Consider the following 24,274-nt stretch of genomic DNA (forward strand, 5'->3'; position numbering starts at 1 on the left):
ACTTAATATTCTGGTAAAACATAGGACAGATGTCATCTAAACGCTTTGCTTGGCCTGAGATCTACATAGTGCCCTGCCTGCATGGGTTCTGGTGATCCTCCAAGTTTGTCTACCTGTCCAGTTCGTCTGCTGCTTTCGTCACGCGATCGGATTCTGAATAGTGACATCCCACGGATGCGTGCGTGCTGATTCGGAGAACTGCAAATGGAAACGGAATGGGGAATTAGAAATAAGGAATCCTGGAAAGCGGGACTGACTGGTGCTGGTACTCACTCGTGTCCAGGACCCTGCTGCTCCTCGGTGTCTGCTGCTCGGATCGTCATAGGGATCGACACTGTGCACTCGAACCTGGTGCACGTCGGTCAGCAGCAACTGTGGGTGCTGTCTACCCATCCCCGTGCTGTGTCTGGTCCTCCTCCGGGTGCTCCATGATCTTGCTGTCCGAGGGGCTCATGCTCTGCGAGGAACAGAAACAGAAATGATGTACTTTGATTCGCATTGTGAACTGGAGTGCTTACCTTCAGCTTTCGCTGCTTGGGATCCTTTTCGACGTCCGGCGGACTCTCCGATCCGTCCGTGGTCTTGATGAAGGACGAGTAGAAGGAGGAGAAGCTGGAGCCGTCCATGTCGTCGCTGTTACCATTGCTGTCCGTGTACTTCTGTGGATGAGCACACGCGGCTCCCACTGACCAGTGCACCTCGTTCGCATACACTACCTTGTTGTTGGCGGGATTGCCGCTGCTGCACGGCAGATCGGAGTTGTAGTCGCCCATCACGGATGGCATGGGCGAGGCGTCGAGCGCCTCCTTCTTGCACGGATCGGATACCGCCGCACTGGAGCCCGGCTCCGCATTGGAGGCGCTCTGCGAGGAGGGACGCTGCACCAGCGAGGGCGTGGTGACCGAGTGGAATGCCCCCGGCACCTTCTTCACCATGGACGCCGGCGTGGTCTGTGTGCGATTGAAGCAATTGAAGGGATTCAGGGGAGTTAGGACGATGCGGTACGATCCTGGCCACTGACTTACCGTGTACATGGACTTGTTGTACGCCGACTGGGAGCCCAAGGGACGCTCGGGAATCTGGAGAGCGTTGGTCATCCCGGTAAAGGGCATCGGCTGGTACATCATGGCCGTGGCAGCGGCCGCCGCCGGGTGCGTGTAGAAGAGCGACGGATGCGGGTACATCACGCCGGCCATGTACTGCAGCGGCATGGCCTGGGCGGCCTGGGCGGCCGCGGCAGCCGCCTGCTGCGAGGTGGTGGGCATTTCGGCGCCACCCTTGTGCGGATGCTTGTGCAGCCGGGGGGAGCGCGTGGGACTGGTGGGCGTCAGGGAGGCGGGGATGTAGTAGAAGGTCGGGAAGAGGCCGGCGGAGGAGAAGCTGCTCTGGGCCATGGCCGTGTGCGTGGAGTGGACGGGCGGCGTGATGCCCACCGAGAACGGTGGCCAGAGGTTGATGTTCTGCGTGCAGGTGGGGTAGGACGAGGGTCCCGGCATGGAGCTACCCACCGAGGACATCACTCCCGCCGCTGCTGCCGCCCCTCCTGGTCCCCCACCAACTCCTCCCGCTCCTGAGGTCATGGTCAATCTGCCATCGCCCGCTAATCCTATGCCGGGTCCACCTCCGCCCGCCACACCGGCTCCGCCGCCCGTGCCCACCATTCCTCCTGCACCGCCAACCACGCCCTTGAGCGCATCCGTGCCCAGGGTCAGCTGCTGCTTGGGCTTGTTGGCCTCTCCCTCCCAGGAGTGGGAGCCGCCTCGCTTTATGCCGTGGCCCGGACCACTGTACTCCAGCATCTTGAGCGTGTCGGTGGCGGACTTCTTGCTCTTCTCGCCCGTCCGTCCGCGCGACTCGCGGTGCTTCTTCAGCATGAACTTCTCCATCTCGTCGTTGTGCTTGTTCAGCAGGGACTCGGTCAGCGTGACTGGCTGTATGGCTACGCCTCCGCATCTGTAGTTGGAGCTGGCGGTGCCGGTTCCGGTGCCGGAATTCGTGCCATTGCCAGTGCCGGTACCCGTGCCCGTTCCAGTGCCCGTGCCTGTGCCTGTTCCCGTGCCAGTGCCCGTGCCCGTGCCACCGGTGCCCGCAATGCTCGTGTTCGTCACACTGCTCATGTGTATGTTACTGGCGGTGGTGAAGTTGCCCGAGGAGCCGCTGCCCCCGCTGCCCTCGTGGACGGGACTCATCGGACCACTGGCGCCACTGACACAGGTGCCGCGCGGCTCTTGCGGCTCCGTCTTGGGCGGATCGAGCTCGGCCGGCGCCGTGACCGGCTTGCTGTTGAAAAAACGCAGCAGGTTCTCGTTATAGTTTAGCTGGTTGTAGCTGGGCGGCGTCTCGGTGGAACTCTTACTGTCATAGTAGTCGTGGTGCGGCGAGATCTCGCCGAGCATCACGCTGTCCCGCTCCGAGACGGTCAACTCGTTCTCGTGCGGTAGCTCCAGCTTCAGGTCCGCCCGGGACACCTCGTCCATGAGGGTCTCCATGAAGCTGGCCAGCGCCTGGCAGCGGCGTGATACCTCCTGCTTGACCGTGTCCGATGGCCGGGACACCGTCTCCGCCAGGCGCTTCAGGATGTCCTCCTTGATCCGCGTGTTCCGGCTCTGTGCCTCCTCGGACATCTTGAGCTTGCACGTGGGCGCCGCCTCGAAGACGTTACACGACTTGGGTCCTGCAAGGACAAGCGGCCTGTTTAGAGGATCACTGGGGGATTGGGCTCGGCCGGCGAACTCACCCTGAAAGACGCGATGGTGCCCGACGACGAACTCCAGCTTGCGGGACCACGGATTGACGAAGCTTGTCCACTCCGTCTCCAGGAGCACGTAGCAGCCGTTCTGGATGAGGAAGCGGTACGGCTTGCTGCAGAACGAGGCGCCCGCCGTCTGGCCCTTCTTCATGACCATCTCGTACGTCTCCTTCATGACGGACAGGTCCTCCTGGTGGTAGAAGTCCATGATGCTGCGCCCAATCAGGTCCTGCGGCAGGTAGCCCAGCGCACTGACCGCCGCGCTGTCCACGTGCGATATGATCCCGGTGGCCGTGTGGCGGATGGCGAACTTGGGGCTCTTCTGCGAGAGGATCTCGTCGGGAACTGGGTCGGGAAAGATCGATGGTTAGATAACTAAATGGACACAAGAAAGCAAACAGCAGACACTCACTCTTGTAGCTGCTCTTGATGGGAGTGGCGCAGATGACGAGCAGCATGTTGGTGCCATTGGAGACCATGTAGTTGTCCGGCCGCGCCTCCTCCGGAGCCTCCCTGAAGGTGAGCCCCAGGCGGAAGGGTTCGTAGCTGACGGGCCGGCCGATGACGCCGAAGCCGCCGGACTTGAGTCCGCGATAGCGGCGCAGCATCACGCAGAAGGTGCTCTTGGTGTCCTTGGGCACACTGCCCCGGGACTCCGCGATGGGTATGCCCGTGGTGATCTGGCTGGCGAAGGTGGCGCGGTCCTTGAGGTGCACGAAGTCGATGAACGACCTGCCCAGCCACATGTCGCGCGGATAGCCCAGCACGTCGGTGATGCTGGGCGTGGTGTACAGCACGATGCCGTCGTGCATGGAGATGACGCAGCAGAAGCTGTCCTCCTTCAGCCGCTCCACGCGCTGTCCGGTGGCCGCCGCTGCTGTGCTCACACCCGGCACGGGCTCCGGCTTGCCCGGACCTCCTGCCTCCCACGTCTTGTCCGACTTGGCCTGGCCGCTGTCCACGCCGGCGGCGTGACCCACTCCCGCGCAGCCGCCCTTCGAGGGCGGCACTACGGTCACGGACAGCGGCGAGGGAATGGGAAAGCTCTGTGCCGCCTCCGACTTGGCCACGCCCTCGACACGCTCGGCCTCCGACTCGGACCCGGACTGGTCACCCTCCTCCTGCTGCAGCTGCTCCGCGGCCTTGGGCTCGCTGAGATCCTCGCCGTGCTGCTGGTCCTGCAGCAGCTCCCGGCAGCTCTGCTGCTCCACGCCGCACCCACTGCCGCTGGGCCGGGGCTTCTCCTCGGCTCCTCCCTCCAGGCTCGTCGACGCCTAGATCAGCGACTGGCCCGCCTGCCCCGCCCCCTGGCCCGCGCCCTTGTTCTTCTTCTTCTTGCGCGACTTGTCCTTGTTGCGCTTGATGATCATGTCGCTGCTGCTGGCCTGCGTCGAGGGCTTGCCGCCATAGCCGCTGCTGCCGGAGGAGTGGCTGCCGCTCAGCCGGGACTTGGAGCTGCCACTGCAAAGGGGGATGGGAGAGGGATCGTGATGCACTGCCTCGCATGATGGTGCCAAGGGTAAGGGTGCTCACCTGCGCTGCGACTGGCTGTTGCTGCAGCTGTTCGAGTAGGCTGAGTCGGACACCTTGGTGTTGTGTGTGGACTCCGTGGACTCGCCGCCCTCCATGGTGCTTAGGTTCTCCAGCTTGTCCAGTTGCGAGGGTGTGTGTCGTTCCAGTGCCAGCGAGATTCTGCGAAATCGTACGGTGACCATTAGCACTAGTACTTATCCTTGACAGGACCTCAATTGTGTGGCAGCTGCCATCATCTCATTTCTTTTAACCATCTTACCACTACAAAGTCACTAACACAACTGATTTCGCTTTCTCGATTAACCTATGTCCTTCGTAGCAGGAGTACTGAGCACCTGGTCAATGAATGGCCCACAACAAAGCGGATGCTATTTGCACTTTCATCCGAAGCAAAGCTTTTGCATGAACGTGAGTCGATTCACTGCAGTAGTAGTGAGTAGCTTCACTTCGGCCGAGTGATGAAATGAATCACGAAATTTGTTGCGGCACTGGGAAAACTTGGCTGCGACCCCCTCGATTACCCCGTTTCCATTCCAACCCAGCAGTCTGAGTTGCGAATTCCGAATGTTGGTTCTCTCCCTTCCTCACGTGGTATTCTCCCCAAGCCGCCCACCGACTCTCCCTAGGATCCCAGGCCAAACGAAGGGAAGGAAGCCAGCAGTTGCACGTGTCCCGACTGCCATTCATGTGCGTGAATCATGGCTTGGGTTGCTCCAAGTCCCAATTCGCCAGAGCTTTGTTGTGAAATCGTCACCTTGACTTGCACCTGATTTGGGGCCATACTTTGGATACTTTGTGGCCGCATTTAGAACGATAGCTAGGGGGGTTGCCTGCAACGAGGCTTCACTGTGCTAATTACCAGCGCAGCGGGAGCGAGAGCGAGACACCAGTATGCTGCATTCACGTGCAGTGCGATGTGCCGTGGCTCTCGCGTTGCCGTTGCCGTTGCCTCTGCCGCTTCGCCAACGGATGTCGTTATGCAGTCGCAATGCAACCAAGCTTCAGATACGCAGATACACAGACACGCAGATACGAAGATACAAAGATACGCAGGTACAAAGATACGCAGATACAAAGATACGCAAATATTGGTGCGCAATGTGCGGTGTAGAACGTAACCGGCACCGCAGCAGGAGATACATTCTTGCGAGGAAAGGCGCTGACTTGGTGAAGTCACTTGGTGACTTGGTGACTTCAAGTGCACAAAAATAAACCCAGCGAATAACTCATATTTCCCACTATGTCGACTATGTCGTAATCGTTCATATAATAAGAACCGAATGCGGCGAGGAGTTTGGTTTCAACGATTGCATAAGGCGACAGGTTCATCCTCCGCGATTCGGCGGAGTCAGCCAAACCCAAAAAACCCCACAGACACGCAAACAGTCAGACACTAGGGTGGACCCTATTCGTGGCTCTTCAGAGTTTTTCAGAATCCTAGATAGCCAAATGGTAAAGAAGCCGCCCTTTTCTCTCAAGTATTCAAAGAGCAAGGGCCAAACCAGCCACCAAGGATTGTGCAACCATACGTGGGCCAACTTTGACGCAGATTCGCCAAATGCCAGCCAGCCAGACAAGAAGGCCAAAGGGTCGAATCCGCCGGGATGCTGGAATAGCTGGGATTGCGGGATTACATTGGTCGTGCGTCACTCCGAGGAGGTTAGGTAATGCAGCATACGGAGCGCCGCTGACATGGCTAACAGTCGCATAACCCAAGTCCATAAGCCAAGACTTACGGGTGGAGAGTGGAAAGGTTCGGGGCACAACGGGGATGGTACTTCAGTTTGGCTTGTGTAAGGCGGCTGCGGCTTTAAAGTGCCATGTGCCATGCACTACTGAGCCCACGGTGCGTATGCTTGCTGCAGAGCACCACGCTGCGTATGCGCAATGTGCCCCGACCCAGATCGGCCGCGAGATGCGATTAGCTGTGTGAGTTCACCCCACTTCATGTAGACGCAGTGTGCGTACTGCACTCCAGGGGACCGGAAGGCAAACGCAGCTGGCTGCATGCCACACTGCGTATGCGTAATGTTCTCCCAAAGGCTGTTTGCATTGGACACGATTTGCCATCGTCGCAAAGCGTCGTTCTGTAGGGTCAGGTATGTGTTGTGGGCTTTTGTTTACGCTTTGCTTTGCTTCGCTTTCGATTGCCATGTGTATGTATGTGCAACGTGCGCGCTGCAGTCGGCACTTATTAATAAACACTATGTGTGAGTGTGGGTGTGTGTGTGAGTGTGTGCTGGACGTTATGAACCGAGTTCTTTATGTAAGTTGCTCAACGCGTTGTTTTGTATTGGCAATATGATAATGGTCTCTCTCGCGCTTGTTGCTGTTTTCCATTGCAGCTTTATTGCCACAACGTGACAACTGCACTTACACTCTCGCTCCTCGACTAATCAGTCTCTCTGCTGTGTGTTGTGGATCGGGTTTTCTGTTTCGCGCTATATATCGAAGTTCTATCTCACTACTGTGTCACTTCTGTCTCACTTCTGTTTAACTTCTGTCTCACTTCTTTTTCCGGCTGGCTATCACCCAGCTCAACACCAAAGAACAATGTTTGGATTCTGATAAAAAAAAACGTAAAAAAAAGGTGTCGCTGTTAGTGATTCTCTTGGGATAGGGCGATTCTTTCAACTGGGCGACGACCGCGTTGTCGACCTTCTGGCTCGAGATTCGCACAAACACTAGAGCTCGCCTCGCAAGCTCTGCTCTAGAAGCCCCGTGCACTGGCGTTCCCAGAATTTTCTCACACTCACTCGCTGCTCTCCGCTGAGAATCGGGGATTTGGGGAATCGCATTCGCATTCGCTCGGGAAATCGCGCTGCTCGGCTGAGACACTCAGAGATACGGACCCAAACATTAACCCTTAAGCGGAGCTTTTGCCCGCTGGGGGCTCGCAATTCCAGCCAAGAACACCAGAAAGCAGTGTTTAACTTACTTTCTTTTAAGAATGCAGAGCTGTGATATTGCCAGCATTCCACAGAAGAAAGATTTAGTTTGTCTGTGAGTATTTGGCTTGCCAAGCGCTCACTTTCCATCACTTTCTCTAAAGAATCCAGAATTATAGCCATATATTACAGGTAGCTAGTGACATTATCTCCTTTATTTACCTTTATTTAAATACTCGTGCCGTTTTTTGTGTATTTATATTTGCCATGTCGCAATGCAAGCCCCACGCACCAACTGAGGGTTAAGGAAAGCCGATGGAATCCCCCGGCTTTTTGGGGGCTGCGCCTGGTGGGCGGCTGGCAGCACGTTTTCCGAAGGGTGTTTTCCGTGGAGCCGCCTGGGCTGGGCGTCGGATTTGCGGGCCCAGTCACGCAGTTCGCCACGTGAGCGGCGGCTTTTCACTGCCTACGACTTTCTCGGTCCAACAGGCACTCGCACTCGCATTCGGATTTTGCATTTCGCAACAGCATTACTCACCCACTGGCTGGCGTCCAAGCAGCGCCAGTGAGTCCAGTACCCACCAACCCACCGACGCATCAACCCACCAAGGCATCAGTGCAGCAGCAGTGGCGGCAGTCGAAAGTGGCGCCAAGCTTTCGGGGGAAGCTGGAAGCTCCACCTGGTCAGGTGCACACCTGCGTGCGCCGTGGCACGTACGTGGCGGTGTGCCAGCGACAGCTGAGTTTTCCTGGCTTTTCCGCCTCCGTCCAGCTGGGCTCTGGCCCACAGGTGGCGGCACACATGCCTGGCAGCAGCGGATTCCCCGTCCTCCCAGGGAGTGATTATTGTTACTACTACTATATTGTCATAAATTATTATTGCTGTGCATTGAATTTGGCTTTGCAACGCAGCAGTGGAAGGGTTCAGAGTTGAGGCATCTCGCGTATGCAATGATTTTAGCTACCCCCTTGTGAGAGCACATTATGATATACTGGCACATTGAGCGTTTTTTATCATCCTAATCCGATCGAAATGTCGAAGGATGTCTTTATGCCTTATCTGCCAACAGCCATCAGGCATCAGGCCATCGGCCTGCGGTGGCTTGGAATAATTGAATTCTATTAATTGGCGGCTTTGCCGACGTCGAGTGGGTGTGAAAATCCATTTGACCCGGCCCACTCCACACCCAGCTCCTTTGTGGCCACGTGTGAGTGTTTGCCGAAGTTTGCCGGAGTTGGAGGGAGTTTGCTGCCATTTGACGGAGTTTGCTGGGCTCGCTCTTATCTTCGGCGGCCACACACGTGCCACAAAGTCACAGACGCCTGCCCGAAAGTGATAAAGTGCGTTCGAATTAGCCACCAAACTGCTGCTAATTTGATTTTGATGCTGCGACTGTTGACTTTCCACTCCTCTACTTCGCGTTTAGATGTGGTGTGATTTCATTTGATTGCCGCTAATCGGATTCCGGGGGGTGGTTTTGGGTGAGTGTCGGTCGCACTGTGAGCGGGATTAGAAGCGGGTTCCCAAGGCCCACCCCTTGAACCCACCCAAGTGGCGAAGGTTCGAGGACGAGGACCTGCCCATGAATATGGATTGCGATTAGAGGATGGATGGACCACGTCAGGTGGCATGACTAGCTCCTCAGCCAGGCTCTGTTGAAGAAGGCTCGGGAACTATAGAAGCATACTTTCTAGTTCCCTGGCAAGCCAAGAAATGTAGTCCTTAGGAAGCCTCGGATGCAGTTGCTCGGGCGGTCAGTTATGGAGGAGCTGCACCATGAGCTGGAGTACCACATTTGGGGTTCAAATCAAGCGAACCTGCATCAGACCTCCAAACACAGTCCCCTTTGACTTGGAACACCTACGGATCACACTGAATCCTCCACGATTTCGAGCATCCTCCAAATGTCCACATAAGATTCCAGCTGCCGTTCAACTAGGCAACTTCCCTGAGCCCGGATAACGCGCGGCCAAGTAAATGCCCGGGCCGCAGCAACCCCTAGTTCCCTGGACTTGACTCCGCCCTCCGGCGCCTGCGCACTACGCACTTCCAACTGCGGAAACTCTGGCCTGGTTAATTAATTGGAAAAATCACAGTTTAAGGCGTGAAAAAAGTCCGTGGAGGCGTGGAAATTTCAACGCCTTTCGAGAAACTTTGCAGGACCCTTAATCCCAAGTTGGGCTCAACATCTTCGAGGGGGTAAAAAACAAGGTAGCAGACACTCAACGGTTATTTGCACTTGGCAAAGAAATGTGAGGAGTATGATGAGCAGTGTGATAAAATCTGCAAAAATGCACAGCGTACACTGCAAAAAATAGATGTGAGCTATGAGTGAAAAGTAAAGCTAGAAAGTACGTCTAGTGGGCTGTTGCCTGTGCCGTCGCCCTCGATTTGAAAGCCCCACACCAGACACGTTAGTTCGCTTCAAATTTTCGTAGTGCTCCAAGCGATCTGGTCGTAGAAAATTATCCGTACAGCACAAATTGGTATCAGTTATTCGAAACGCGATGAGCTACACAAACCTACTGCGCCAGCAGAACGTGGTGGACGACTGCCAGCGAGTGAGCTGCAATCGCAATCCCACGGCCACGCTCTCCGGCCGCTGTGTGCTCAGCCGGGACATCGTGATCGGCTGCCGGATGGAGCAGTGCGACCCGGACATGCCCTACATGCTGGAGCCCACGTGGGGCGTCTACCTGCGCGCCGGCCGCGATGGCGGCGACCTGTCGCGCTTCGTGCGGCGCGTCACGTTCAAGATGTCGCCGCGCCTGCCGCTGCGACTGCACGTGGCGGACAGCGCTCCGTTCGAGATCGGCGAGGTCCTGGGCACCGACTTCCCCGTGGAGGTGCAGGTGCAGTACACGGACGCCCGCATGTCCGCCACCTCGTACATCTTCCGGCCGCGGGTGGTGCGCGAGGGTCACGCCGGCATCTGCGAGGAGGTCCTGGACAAGATGATCTTCGTCAATCCCACGCCCTCGATGCGACAGAGTCTGACGCCCGTCCTCGCACCGCCAAGTGCGAGTGCCAGTGGTCCGTCCAGCGCCAGGGATTCCAGCCGGTCGGAGCTGCTGGAGCTGCAGGTACAGGAACGCGAGCAGGTGGGCGATGTGGCGCGATCGCCGCAGCCGCCGGCCAAGCAGCTCAAGAACCGCCTAAGTGTGGGCGTGCCCCACCCGCCCATCGGGCATCAGAAGCCCAAATGGGCTGAAGGAACTGAGAAGTGAGAAATGAGAAGTGAGAACGGAGAACTGAGAACTGAGAATATTGGCTGTCATGGCATGCGAAGATGTGTGCAGTTATTTGATTGGAATTTGACACGTTTGGGCCATACTATGCAAATTATGAATTTCAAATTAAAGTATGATTCGTATGTTTGAGTCAGCTGCTAATACCCTATAGTGTGCTCTGTGCATATGTACATAGGTACAAGCCAAGGTCGAGTACGCCCATTTTGTGTGTATGCCTCGTCCGGGGGTGGATGCTGCCCGATGCTGCTGGATGCGTTGGCCCCGCCCTCCGTCCAAAAGGGGGTTGGTTCCCAGACACACAGTGCCAGCAGTTGCCCAGTCGGTTGCTCACTTCGCTGCGGCGCTTCGAACGCAACACAACGCACATATCGCATATCTACTTCGCCGGCGAATCGGAGAGATGGCCTGGCTACCGAGCAGCTCGAACGGAGCGGACAACGCGGACGAACGGAGCACGGCCTCGAGCGGTTCCTCCGGGCACAGCCAGCCCAATGAGTCACCGCGTTCCGGGCACCTGAATGGCAACAGTGGAGGCATACGGGACACTGCCGCCGCCGGCAGGCATCCGCCCGCCCTGCTGCGGCATGCCACGCCCCACTTGCAGCCCAAGACGGAGTCCGTGTCCGACGGAGACGGCGACGCGGAGCTCTCCGACTTCTCGCTCAACGACACGGAGGAGGACGAGGAGGATCTACGCGACTACATCGTTCTCAATGGCAACCAGGCGGATGGTGAGGATTAGCACTTAGAGCTTCAGAACGTCCAGCATATTGCGGTTGTCTTTATTACTCCATTCCAGTTATTTTAAATATATTAATTTTATCATTTGAAGACTCATTTTTTAACTAACTCACGATCTCAATCACCTTGTCCCGCCCGCAGGGAATCGCTCACTGTCCAGTTCGCCGCGCAGTCACTCCCGCAACGGACTGCTCACCGCGCCGGCCAGCTCGGGAAGCTCAGTTGGTGGGAGTGGCGGTGGCGGTGGCGGAGGCAATGGCTCCGGCGGCAATGCATCCAGTGGCGGCGGCAGCGGCGGAGGAGCCACTGGCGGAGTACGCAAGGTGTTCACCAACACCAGGGAGCGTTGGCGGCAGCAAAACGTGTCCGGCGCCTTCGCGGAGCTGCGCAAGCTGGTGCCCACGCATCCGCCGGACAAGAAGCTATCGAAGAACGAGATCCTGCGCTCGGCCATCAAGTACATAAAGCTGCTGACGGGCATCCTCGAGTGGCAGCAGCGACAGGCGCCCGCGCATCCGATCCGGGCTCAACTGGAGCCGAACAACAACGACAATCGGATGGCCAACGGTCATGCGGCGGACGTGGAGCATCTGGACCACCAGGATGTTCCATCTGTGCGGCATATCAAGTGCGAACGCACCGACGGCCAGATGCACAGGAATGGAATTGGGAGCGGACACGGGCACGGGCACGGACACGGAAACGGGAATACGGGCAACGACCTGCTCATGATTGCCCCGGGAGCCATTGTAAAAAGCGAGCTGCTCCTGGAGTCACCAATGCCACTGGGACATCCGCTAGCCGGGCCACCCCTGCAGCTGGCCACTGCGCCGCTGGCCATGGCGGATCAGACTCGGATCAGCGGCCCAGGATCCGGCGTCAAGTCGGCCAGCGGGCGGAGCAGCAAGCGACGCCTCAAGCCGGAAGGCGGGGCCACCGATCTCAGCCTGGGCAAACGCCGCAGGACGTAGAGTTCGGCAGCTGCGGGAGATGCAATCTTCGAGAGAGTGGATACTGGCGATAATACTATCCCCAAATTCCTGTTTTTTTTTTAATTTACCAATAAATTACAAAGTTAATAGTGCAAACTTAAGAGCCGAAATTACGAGTTATAGATTCTCTGGTTTTCCTAAAGTCATCCTAAACGATGTACGCGAAATATACAGCAATTTCGACACAACGTTGAAAATATCCTTTTAAATGTGGAATGTCATAACTTAATATACTCGTAATCGAATTTCGAATCGATCGAATTCAGCAAGAAGGTAAAATAAATCTTTGCTTTGGGATATAAGCCATATAGAACACATCCTGGAACCGGAAATCGAAAAAAGTTGTGGTGTTTCGGTACAACATAATCTGTTTTTACGATAGCAATAAAAATAAAATCAAAAATTGTGATGTGGATAGTTAGCTGTGTTTATTGGCAGCACAAAACAGTTGTCCTTTTGGCTGTGCTACCTTTTTGGCCAAGTTATGGAGAAAAACCTGTTTGAAAATATGCGATTTTCATTTTTGTGCGTTTTTGGTAAACAAATAATTAGTATTTCTTCGATAGCATTAAAAATAATTGTCCAAAACTGGAATGTCATACCTCGTTGAATTCGTAACAAAATTCCCTATCCATCCATGTACATATATTGAAAGTCTAATTTTTGGCCATTTTTCGCAAATTTTGATGATGGTACCCCTTATCAAAAATGCAAATATTTGAAAAAATTTTTTTTTCCAAAAATCAAAAAAACTGGGACGTGGATAGTTAGCCATGTTTATTAGCAACACAAAACAGTCTTCATTTTGGCTGTGCCACCTTTTTTGCGCAAGTTATGGAAGTGACCCATTCGAAAATATGCGATTTTCATTTTTTGTGCTTTTTGGACAAAAAATAAACAGTATTTCTTCGATAGCATTAAAAATAATTGTCCAAAACTGGAATGTCATACCTCGTTGAATTCGTAACAAAATTCCCTATCCATCCATGTACATATATTGAAAGTCTAATTTTTGGCCATTTTTCGCAAATTTTGATGATGGTACCCCTTATCAAAAATGCAAAAATTTGAAAAAAATTTTTTTTCCAAAAATCAAAAAAACTGGGACGTGGATAGTTAGCCATGTTTATTAGCAACACAAAACAGTCTTCATTTTGGCTGTGCCACCTTTTTTGCGCAAGTTATGGAAGTGACCCATTCGAAAATATGCGATTTTCATTTTTTGTGCTTTTTGGACAAAAAATAAACAGTATTTCTTCGATAGCATTAAAAATAATTGTCCAAAACTGGAATGTCATACCTCGTTGAATTCGTAACAAAATTCCCTATCCATCCATGTACATATATTGAAATTCTAATTTTTGGCCATTTTTCGCAAATTTTGATGATGGTACCCCTTATCAAAAATGCAAAAATTTGAAAAAAAATTTTCCCAAAAATCAAAAAAACTGGGATGTGGATAGTTAGCCATGTTTATTAGCAACACAAAACAGTCTTCATTTTGGCCCTGCCACCTTTTTTGCCCAAGTTATGGAGAAAAACTCGATTCGAAAAGTTTCCGCCAACGAACTGAAGAAAAACGCATTTGTGTATATTTTTTGTTTGTAATTTTTATTGTTTTTAAATTAATGTTTTCTTTACGCATTTGTCTCGTGTTTCATTTTCATTTCCGCTTTGAATTTGGGGTTTCCTGGTTGTTATTGTTTAGTTTAGTTTTGGGTTTACTTGTTAATTAAGTTTATTTGGTTTGGATTTCTCATGAGGTTGTTGCCTCATTGTTAAAGCGAAACGCTGAAGTTGTTCATCATATATAAGTTGGTTTTTCTATGCATATATATGTTTGAATATATATTGATTTGGGCTGTCATTTTCCGTCTGTTGACATTTTTAATTAATTTAATTACAAATAAACAGTGGTTGTGTGTGTGTGTGGGTGTGTTTAAAGATTTATATAACTTGTCTGCTGTTTACTTAGATTATTTCTAAAATGTTTGGGTTTTAGTTGGAAAATCTTCGGTTTTCTCTTTCTAATTTATTTGAAATTAAAGACGTATGTGCGTGTGAGTATGTCTGAATGCGTGTGTGTGTGTGTGAGTGTGTGTGTGTGTACATATATGTATATAGTTAAATTTAATTAGTTTTGATGCCACAAAACTCAACGTTCATTAATTGTATAAATGTATCATTTAGTTAGTAAAAAAAAATATGTTCTCGTACAATATATAAGGAGTTCTATGGAAATACATACAAATAGACTTGGTTTTTCTTTTGCCTTTTGGTTTTTTTCCTTTTTGGGTTTTTTTCTTTTTTGGTTTTTTCCTTTTTTGTTTTTTTTTTCTTTTTTTTGCATTGTTTACTTAATTGTTTTTGAATTGGGGCAAGGTAAAGTGCGGGGGGACATAATCGCAGACATAATTTCCGAAACGAGATCTAAGCAGTTTAACTGGGTGGCTGGTGGTTGTCATAGGTATGTATATGGATAGGTTTAGGTATAGATATAGGTATTGGATAGATAGACTGGAACCAATACTATATAGTTGCGCAGGAGTGAGTTTCCGGTTGATCTAAGGCCCTTACGTACTAAAAACATCATCGGTTTCATTGTATTTTACTTCAATTTGTATTAAATTAGTTTAAATTTTCAATTGCAGCTAAATGTCCTTTGTCGATTACTTTTACATATATCATATATCAAGATTGTGGCTCCACTATCTCATTACCTCATTACCTCGATACATCAATACGTCAATGCGTCATTACCTCATTATTTGCATTGTTTATTTAAGTTAATGGGTGGCGTCGCGCGCTAAAAGCGTTTTACTCATTCATACATTCACTTACTTGTTGCTCAATTTGTTATATTTCTTGTATTTATGTATAGTGTATAGTGTAAGTTATGTTTAGTGTGTATTGCATTTTGACGATCGCCTCCATAGATAATCGTAGTTGCAATACGTTACTTGAGAACAGGCCACGGAAAATGTTGCTATTCGTGGAGTGTTTTCTTTTTCTTTTTTGTTTTTGTTTTTTTCTCTTTTTCTTTTTTACTTGGGGAGTTTCCGGTTCTGGGATTAGGGGTTGGGGGGTCAGTGGGTCAGGGGGGTGAGTGGTCGGGGGTTGCTACTAGGATTACTACTCTTGTTAATATCTCGTATATATATCTATGTTTATATAATATCTATATCGTACTCATATAGATGCACTTGCGCGAGTTTAGTTTATGTTGTATCCTCCTCCCTTTTGCTAGTTCCTCTTACTTTGCCGCCTCCTTTAATTGTTTACTCTTTTATTTACTTTTACTTTTACTATGGATTGCTAACTGCTGTGATCGTTATATATTTGTATAACCGCATATATATAAACGTTAAATGGGCAAAAATTTTGATTTATTTCACTAAGTATTCATTCAATTTTCTTCTGCTTTTTGTTATTTTGTATTTTCGTTTTTTTTTTCTTTTTTGCACTTATGTTTTATTACGTTCCGCGAGCTGCTTTGTTAAATGTTATTTACTATATTGAAGGTTGGGACGCGGGCGAGGGGGGTTTTCCGATTATTTCTCAACATTCCATCCGGGATTTCTCTTTGTTTTTAATAGTACAGATAATTATTTTAATTATTTATGCATAGTTTAAAGTGGATTTTTTGTTTTTGTTTTTGGTTTTTCTTCTTGGTTTCTTTCGATTTTATGCTAAATATTTGCTTGCGCCCAATGCATATAGCTAGATATACATACATACATGTGTGTGTGTGTGTGTGTGTTTCGGTTGGTGTGTGAGGTGTTGGAGGGGATGGGGTTATTGTTGTGTGATTCCTAGGGTATTGGGCGTTCTGTGAAGTGAATTCCTGTGTCTTTCATTTTCCATTACTCTCATAGCTTCTGCTGGGACATCCGACATCGCTTTCATTTGTTTTTTCGAGTGTAGCTGCGTGTGTCTGTGTGGTGTTGTCATCTCGCTCTTGGCCGAAATGGGTTAACTGCGTCCCAAGGGCCGAGCGAAAAACCTGCCAATAACATTACATTCAAAGGGCGTCTTGCACACGCTAACCCGACGCCGCTGCCTCGGTTTCCGGTGCTCCTCCTCCAGCTGCAGCTCCAGATGCGGCTGCTCCACTGTCGCCAGCGTCGTTATCGCCGCCATTACCGCCATTACCGCCATTCCCGCCTCCTGATCCCGATCCCGAACCGGATCCGGAGCCCGAGCCGGCTGCCTCGCCGTTGCCGCTGCCGCCACTGCCACCACTGCCGCTGCTGTTCAGGGCGCTGTTCGACTGCGAACCTACAAAACGTCATCCAAAGAAGGAAAAAGTTGTACAAATGTGGATTGCCATACGTATGCATAAGCTTTATGTTGGGGGGAGATTCACTTGGAGGCCCAAACGGACGCCAGTTTGAAGCGATTTCCCCGAAGCGCCTTTACAATGCACTAATGCACTACCCATCGTATAAGTAAGAAATAATATTGAAATGATATTCGAAACAACAAGAAATGATTTGTCAAACAAGTACACTTAAACCAACACATGTGACATGGAATATGGTATATTCGTTATAATCGTTATAGTCCCAGGCATCCCAGGACCAATTACTTCGGGGAGCTCCGGAGGGAAAACGATGATGAAGACGACAGCGCAAAAACGAAAGGTTCACACACTGAACGAAATGATACTGTAGATGGTGATGGTGATTGGAGATTGGTGATGATGATGGTGGTAAAAGGAAAGGCAACAACAAAAGGTTTTACTTTGTTTAAATATTGTATTTGTTTCTCTTTTTATTTGTTGGATTTTGTTGTATTCATTTATTATCATTAGCATTAGCATTAGCATTATCATTATCATTATCATTACGGCTTCTTTATTCTTTGCTCATTATCATCAACGAATCTAAATATTATCATGATTATTACAGCATTACATATACAATTGTCGGTGTATGCACGTGTCTGTATACGCGTGTGTGTATAGTGTATAGTGTGTGTGTGTTATTTTGTTGTGCAATTAGCGAATCTAAAAATATGCTAACGTTTTTCATTTTTCGTCAGTTTTTGTTGTATTTCTTTCAAGATTTTCCAGTTGTTCTGCTCTCTTGTTCTAAACTCGCATACTCGCATGTGCCTAAGTTACTAGGAAAATGTAATCGTTTATAATTAGCGTAATAATTAGTTTAAGGTCGATTATAATAAGCTATAGAAATAAATATATAAGTGTTCTGCTCATTTCTCCTCACTTCGCTTATGCAATTCGCTTCGTTCTCCTTCTTCTTCCGCCTGCCAACTCTGACCAAGAAATTGTTAATAATATTCAGTGGCAGCTCTGTGCTGTGCGGGGGAGGAGATTGTGGGAGGGGGTGGGGTTGGCGAGGCAGGGCGACACTGACTATGTATGCGAACAATAATAATGGAGCTCTGCGGTGGCGGGCGACCAACCCAACCCAACCCAACCCGGTAATTGGACCTTATCTACATATTGCAACTAAGCCGTCGGTTCGGTTCTCAGGCGCCAGCTCTCTTCCTCTTCCTCCTCCGATCTGTGTGTCCGTATCTAGTAGCTGGTATCTGGTAATTGGTAATTGGTATCTTGTATCTGGTCAATAACTCATCTACTGGCTAAATAATGATATCTGTACATATATATTTTAGTGCGAAAAAAAATATATACGATTAGGGGTTCTTAACTTGCACGCTCTCTCTGCTTTCTTCAACTTTCTTCAGCTGTCGCTGCTTGTCGATCGGGTTTCATTTGTTACGCAATAATGATAGTGTTATTTAATAAAAATAAAAATAATTTATTTATTCAGTATGTATGTATACATAATGCGTGTTTGAAAAAAAAATATAGTTTATATTCATAATGATTATATATTATATAGGTATAGTTTAAACAGTTTCGCTTTTTGCATTTTGCATTTTGCTTTGTTTTTTTGCTTTTCTTGTTTTCTGGTTTTCTTCTTTTCTCTTTCGTTCTGCGTTAATAATTTCCATTAAATTAAGGTTTTTAACATAACATTAACATTATGCTCGGGGCTTTGCTTTGTTTCTCATTCTGATTCTCATTCTCATTCTGCTCCACATAACTTCATCTTCGCCTCCTCTTCTGCTTTCTGCTGCCTTCCTCAGCTTTCTTCTGCTTTCTTCTCTCTCTCTCTCTCTTTAAGGTCGTGTGTGTGTGAGTGTGTGTGAGAGTGTGTTGCATGTTGCACGTTGCAAGACCATGCCTTGGTTAACCTACGCAAACTCAACGCAGCGAAATGTGCGACTGCGCTGGCAGTTAGCTCTTAGTTAGTTCTTAGTTAGCAACTAGTTCTTAGCACTAGCAACACAAAACTCGCCCTCCATTGGATTATCATCAGTTATCATAAGTTAAACGTACTATAAATCAAGGTGGTGTAAAAAAAATATGCAGTGACTCTGTTCAATATACATATACATGGTTCTTCTTCAGGCGTCAAATAATAAACGGGCGGTGGAGAGGGGGGATTACAATAAGAATACAATAACGAAGAGTGGGAGGGAGGGCGGTGGAGAGGCGAGGGGAGGGGAGGGGCGGGTAAGGGAGGAAGGGGGATACTTAAAGTATTAATTAAAAGATATATCGCCACGCGCGGCAGCGATAAAATGACAATCGATCAGCGCTCGCTCTACTATTATAATTATTGTGTGTTTATTTACCATTATCATGTATTATATTATTATGCTTATTAGTTTATTTTAGATTTAAAATAAATTTAGTGTTTTACCTAAGTAAAATGTTTCTTGCGTTATATTTTCTGCCTTTCGCTTTTCTCGTTTTGCAGCTCTGCATTTATTTGCTGCTGTTGCTGCTTTTGCTGCTGCTGCTCTTTTCATCAATTGCATTAATTAATTTAATTTAATTCTTGTGTATATAGGTTGCTGTGGTGGTTTCTATGCTTGCTGCTGCTGCTGCTGGATTTGCTTTCGCCGCTCTTGTTTATAGTTATTATATATAATTGCTGTTCTTGTTGTTGTTTTTGTTTTTTGTTGTGGTTGTTGGTGTTGTTGTGGGTGTAGGTGTTATATATAATTATTACTATATATATGCTTGGATATATATATTAGTGTGTGTATGTATGTTACTATTGCCCCTATGAATCTGTAAATAAAACAAAAGGAAACAAAAACCAAATTAAAATCAAAACTTTAGCCGTCTAATGACACCAAAATCAAAACCGAAACCAACATGGCTTAATAAAATCAATTGAAATCAAATGAAAACGAATGAAAACGAATGAAATCGAATGAAATCCAATGTTCTATCGAGTGTTTCATAGCGATAGATAAGCACGATCATTATATCCCGATTTATTCGAAATTGGGCGAGTGTAATATCAGTGCAGGAAAGGAAAGGATTTTCCGGGCATGAATGATAAGCAAACCTGGGAAAGATATTCTCAACCGAACTGCCTCCTTTGAAGATCTCAAATTTGTGGTTTTTAAACTTGAAACCATTCACAAAACCCCATTGAAACTTTTACTTGAGTAACGATTTGCTGGTTGTAACTTGGCAATAACTGATTTATATTATATTTAACTGAAAAAATAAAAGATAACTACAACAGGGATTTTTTCTTGATTCTTAATAATTGTTTCAATTCTGGATTCTTGCTTCAATACTTAATTCTTGATTCTTGTTTCAATTCTTGATTTCCACTCTTCACCCTCGAATCACACGCATTCTTCTACGGGTCTACTGGTCACCGCATCTACTCGTATCTTTCCCTGGGTTTGCTTGGGTCTTGGGAGGTGCTTGATGGATGGATGGATCGATAGATGGATTAAGGAACGGTGCTGGGGTATTTCAGTGCGAAGTTGGCTGCTCGGAATCTCAGCTCAGATGTTGGCCGGATTGCGCAGGAAGGGCTTCCCTGACAACGGCCGTTTGCGTTGCGGCCGCAGCATGAGATGGACACCAGCTAAGGATCGGGCGATGGATGTAGTATGGGATTGTGTACAGCGGGCAGATGGCCAAGATCAGAGTATCGTATCGTAGTTAAGTGCTGCAAACTCATTGCAAATACGGAAACTGGATTTCAAATCGAGCCTTGATTCGGAAAAGAGGAAGCTGAATCGCTGAAGATACGATACGATACTGATGCTATGACGGTGTGGGATTGGTGGAAGGAGGTGGATGAGTGGGAGGTGACAAGGAGCAGGAGGCGGGAGAAGCTGCATGGCCCACCGCTTACTCACCTGTTACATTGGCGCCGCCGGCGTTAGTCGCGCCTATAGCGCCAGCTGCTGTGGCAGCTGCGGTCGCCGCGCCAGCTCCACCACCACCACCAGCACCGCCAGCGACGGCGGCATTGGCGCCGGCAGCGACGGCGGTCGGCGCTCCGGATGCTCCGCCGCTGCTGCTGTTGTTGCCAGATCCGGGCACTCCGCCGGCACTCGCTCCGCCGGTGCCTGCTGTTGCTCCGCCCGATCCGGAGCCCGCAGCGGCTGCTGTGCCCTGCGACTGTTGTGGCTGGGCGGAGCCTTCCGCCGAGGCACCGCTGCCCGTTGACGAGACGCTGGTGGAGCCGCTGGCCGCAGCGGAGGCTGCTCCGCCGGCCGAGGATCGATTGGCGCCAGGTCCGGATGCGTTCTGCAGATGCTTGGGCAACAACTGCGGCACTAGGCTGGGCTGTATGGAGAGCTCTGTGGGTGGAAGGGAACGAACATTAGTGTTGAAATGAATCTGGCTGCAATGAATCCTGGCCGAGCAATCTCTTACCATGCTCTGTGAAGTTGAATAGCGGCGGCATCTCGCGGCCGTTGGGCAAGGTGTGGTTGCCCTCCATGCGCAGCTCATCGAAGAACGGATGTGCACAGGCCTTGAGCGGTGTGATCCGGGCACTGGGCGTGTACTCGAGCAGCAGGGACACCAAGTTGATAGCTTCTGTAGGAGTGCGTATACGGAAAACCTGCGAGTGGGAGGAGTTCAAATTCGATTAAATAATGGTAAATAGTGCAAAGATGGTCACGGACTTTCTTGCGGGACTCAACAACTAGGCGGGACACAATTGGTCAATAGGTCAACAGGGCAATTGGGCAACTGGGCAACAGGGGCGGGCGGTGAGGCAATCATCGTAGAATTGGACAGGACACAAACGAGAACACAGAGGAAGCGTTCGTATTTACAGATTCGATCGTTCTGTTTCGCATTTCAAATCATATGAAAAGCGAAACGAAAGCGATCATTCTTCATTCTTTTTACGGTTCAAAACAAACGTCGGCAGTAGGCAGGGCAAGAAACCAAAAACAATCAATTAAATGCAACTCCAAGTCAAATCCAATAAATCAATCAATTAAACCAATGTATAACTTCTTTGTACAGCTCTGTACAGCTGCGAGGAGAGCTGGCGAAAAGCTGTGAAAAGCATGAAACTTGAAGCCAATGGAAGTGCATCCCAAGCGAAATCTGAGTATACCCACTATACCCATCATCCCTGTGTGGTGGAGCATGAAATGCGTATTGATTGAGGCGGCTGCATCTGATGGCTCTGCAGTTAATAGCTGAGAAAACCCAGAAAGCTTTTGGATAAACCAGGTTTATCAGTTGGGAGAACAAGTACAGCAAGAATGGGCAGTAGTCATGACATGGCATCGATTTCAATGCATTAACCATTAACCATTTAACCCCCTGCATGATTTGTAGAGCAAATGTGGCTGCAAGTGGCTTTGCATTGTGCTTATTTAATTTGGTTGTGGGTCATTTTGCTTAACACTTTTTGTTCGATGCGTTTCTTGGCTTACTCTCAATCGTTGTTTCTGGTTTAGGGCGTTTGGAAATTGGGTGCGTTCGAGTAGTGACTGCAACGAGTTTGTATATGTACACACAATTTTCGGTTAGAAACACTTGTACAAGTAACAATGAGTTTTGGGTTTTAGGAGTTTTCCCCCCAAGAGAAGAGTGCAGTGGGTCACAAGAGCGAAAAGCGCGTGGGGGGAAATCGGTAATCATAATCGAGCCAATGCAATTCCTGGTAACTTGGCCACTTAGCCACTTACTTTCTGCCATGGATGACTCTTAATCTGGGGGAACTTGAATTCCGTGTAGTTTGGATTCATCTCGCGTATCTGTTCTCTTGTCGGTGTGCCCAGGACCTTGATGACCTCGACGAGCTGATCCACACCGGAATCGCCAGGGAAGATGGGCTGGCCCAGCAGTAGCTCGGCCAAAACGCAACCGGCACTCCACACATCTGGAAAGGCAGAGGCGTTACATTTAATGCGATTGAAGTGGTGGTGTGTTACTCACCGATCTTTGTTGTATAATTGATGGCGCCAAAGATGAGCTCGGGGGCGCGGTAATACCGGGAGCAGATATACGACACATTCGGCTCGCCGTGCAGCAGCTGTTTGGCGCTGCCAAAGTCACAGAGCTTCAGCACAGCCGTCTCCGGATCGAGCAGAAGGTTCTGCGGCTTGATATCACGATGGCAAATGCCCAGCGAGTGGATGTAGGCCAAACTTCTGAACAGTTGATACATGTAGAGCTATCAAAAAAGAGCAGAAAGATAGTAGAGTTAGTGCTGAGGCAGGAGGTGAAGTGTGTGGAGCAGACTCACCCGAATAAAGTTGATTGGTATCGTTTGCTTGGTTTTGGCATATTGGCGAGCCACTTTGTATACGGTTTCTGGTATATATTCGAGGACTAAATTCAAAAATACTTCATCACGCTGCGAATTGGAGGGGGAGAACATAAGATTAGTTACCGATATCAGAGCAGTCAAAGATTAGGTTCGGGTTGGGGTCAGGCGTATATGATCCATGTGCGGATGCGTATGGGAGTCTGGGTTCTGAGGGGAGCTGACCGATGCAGTTGCGAGCTGTCGACATGCGTTTTGGTTTTTTTTTTTATTTTATCGGGGTTGTACGGTCGTCGTATTGGCGACATTTAACTCTGAGTCTAGCAAACTAGCATAGCGGCAGGATTTGATTCACTGAGGAGGTTGTACCATGCGGTGTGATCTTCTGTACGTTTCATTGTACTTTAATACGTTTCTCTAATACATAGCAAGGATTGTTAACGGATTCGTTTATGAGAGATAGAGAAAGATCGAGAATCGAGTGAGAGCAAGTCGCTGAATGATCTGAGCTGAGCTGGAGAACTGAGAACGTAGAACTTTGAGATCTGGGATACCTGCGGCTTCAGCACACTCGCGAATATGCCCAAATCGATGGGGAACTCGGCCAGCTAGTGACCGATTTCGATTTCAGATTCAGTTTCGATATCGGATTTGGATTCGGATTCGGTTTCAGTATCAGTATCAGTTTCAGTTTCAGTTTCGATATGCAAGTGAAAGAGATTCGTTTCAATTCGGTAATTGCTCAACTCATAAAGCTGTCGAGAGAAATGCTAAGCGAAAGCTCAGATCAGCTGAAAATAAATACTTAGTACGGTTTAACCATCAAGAAATTAGCTGGAAACAAAGCTAAACGCAGCTGTCAGTTGTATACACACTTGCATCTGAACTCCTCTTGGTTGGAATGGATTTGCTGGACTTGCAACTGCAAACGTACTAAGTAATTGCCAATGCTGGGCAACGTCAGCAGTCCAACTCCCCCACAAAAACGGGTTGCTACTTGATCAGGGATCAGTGTTCTTACCTTTTCACCACTCGAATAGAAAAAGTACAAAAGCTTCACAATATTACAATGCTCCAATTTGCGCATAATTTGCAATTCGCGATTCTGTGGAAAGGAGAAATGGCATGGTTAGTCCTGGATCAATAGATAGATAGATGTTCGTTGTGGGTGCTTACCTTAAATCGTCTGTCTTGTAAAACTTTTTTGATTGCCACCAGTTCGCCGGTGTCGCAAAGCTTTGCCTGGAACACGACGCCGAAGCTGCCATTGCCGATGACCTTTGTGTCTGTATAGGAGACCTCTTGTACGCGATCGGTGCCTTGGCCGGGTGTTGCAACAACTGTTGTGATTTTAGAACCATCGCGACCTGTTTCGGGGCACAAGCAAATGAAATGTTAGTTCGAATGTACGAGTATTTAGGTACGGAGCTTCCCTCATCGTATGCAACCCAACTTATTCTAAGCACACACACACACTGAATATTTTTAGATATATTTCAAGTAAATATAGATGGTTTATACACCTGTCGT

At 49.1% G+C, this 24,274-nt stretch overlaps 4 protein-coding genes across 10 annotated transcripts in view; 2 read left to right on the top strand and 2 right to left on the bottom strand.

Moving 5' to 3' along the window:
* Nucleotides 1-56: 56 nt before the first annotated feature.
* Nucleotides 57-6,949, bottom strand: LOC122624808 (period circadian protein). The gene is given in 8 exon segments (XM_043804518.1): nucleotides 57-198; nucleotides 274-457; nucleotides 519-950; nucleotides 1,026-2,674; nucleotides 2,738-3,094; nucleotides 3,162-4,210; nucleotides 4,283-4,441; nucleotides 6,660-6,949. Coding segments are annotated over 6 exon segments (3,654 nt in total). The 5' UTR covers nucleotides 4,378-4,441; nucleotides 6,660-6,949; the 3' UTR covers nucleotides 57-198; nucleotides 274-385.
* Nucleotides 6,950-9,567: 2,618 nt separating this feature from the next.
* LOC122624039 (YEATS domain-containing protein 4) lies at nucleotides 9,568-10,565 on the top strand. The gene has a single exon (XM_043803467.1). The coding sequence runs from the start codon at nucleotides 9,679-9,681 to the stop codon at nucleotides 10,396-10,398; it is 720 nt and encodes a 239-aa protein (XP_043659402.1). The 5' UTR covers nucleotides 9,568-9,678; the 3' UTR covers nucleotides 10,399-10,565.
* Nucleotides 10,566-10,633: 68 nt separating this feature from the next.
* Nucleotides 10,634-12,243, top strand: LOC122624038 (integrator complex subunit 12). Its single transcript, XM_043803466.1, has 2 exons — nucleotides 10,634-11,153; nucleotides 11,305-12,243. The coding sequence occupies exons 1-2, from the start codon at nucleotides 10,634-10,636 to the stop codon at nucleotides 12,132-12,134; spliced, it is 1,350 nt and encodes a 449-aa protein (XP_043659401.1). The 3' UTR covers nucleotides 12,135-12,243.
* A 3,011-nt stretch (nucleotides 12,244-15,254) lies between these two features.
* Nucleotides 15,255-24,274, bottom strand: part of LOC122624770 (protein kinase shaggy) — a 45,100-nt gene continuing 36,080 nt past the window's right edge. For 5 of the 7 annotated variants that reach the window (XM_043804466.1, XM_043804467.1, XM_043804468.1 and 2 more), the window contains 8 exons: nucleotides 23,921-24,111; nucleotides 23,766-23,849; nucleotides 22,724-22,834; nucleotides 22,414-22,651; nucleotides 22,164-22,357; nucleotides 20,887-21,076; nucleotides 20,364-20,810; nucleotides 15,255-16,433 (listed from right to left, as the gene is read on the bottom strand). In XM_043804466.1, the coding sequence (XP_043660401.1) occupies nucleotides 16,198-16,433; nucleotides 20,364-20,810; nucleotides 20,887-21,076; nucleotides 22,164-22,357; nucleotides 22,414-22,651; nucleotides 22,724-22,834; nucleotides 23,766-23,849; nucleotides 23,921-24,111 (1,691 nt within the window). In that variant the 3' untranslated portion in view covers nucleotides 15,255-16,197. Of the gene's footprint in view, nucleotides 16,434-18,024; nucleotides 19,267-19,670; nucleotides 20,087-20,363; nucleotides 20,811-20,886; nucleotides 21,077-22,163; nucleotides 22,358-22,413; nucleotides 22,652-22,723; nucleotides 22,835-23,765; nucleotides 23,850-23,920; nucleotides 24,112-24,274 lie in introns of those variants that run through there. The other 2 variants (XM_043804465.1, XM_043804464.1) reach the window with 2 other exon arrangements.

The sequence above is a fragment of the Drosophila teissieri genome, chromosome X (genome assembly GCF_016746235.2).
Source record: "Drosophila teissieri strain GT53w chromosome X, Prin_Dtei_1.1, whole genome shotgun sequence".
Lineage (NCBI taxonomy): Eukaryota > Metazoa > Arthropoda > Insecta > Diptera > Drosophilidae > Drosophila > Drosophila teissieri.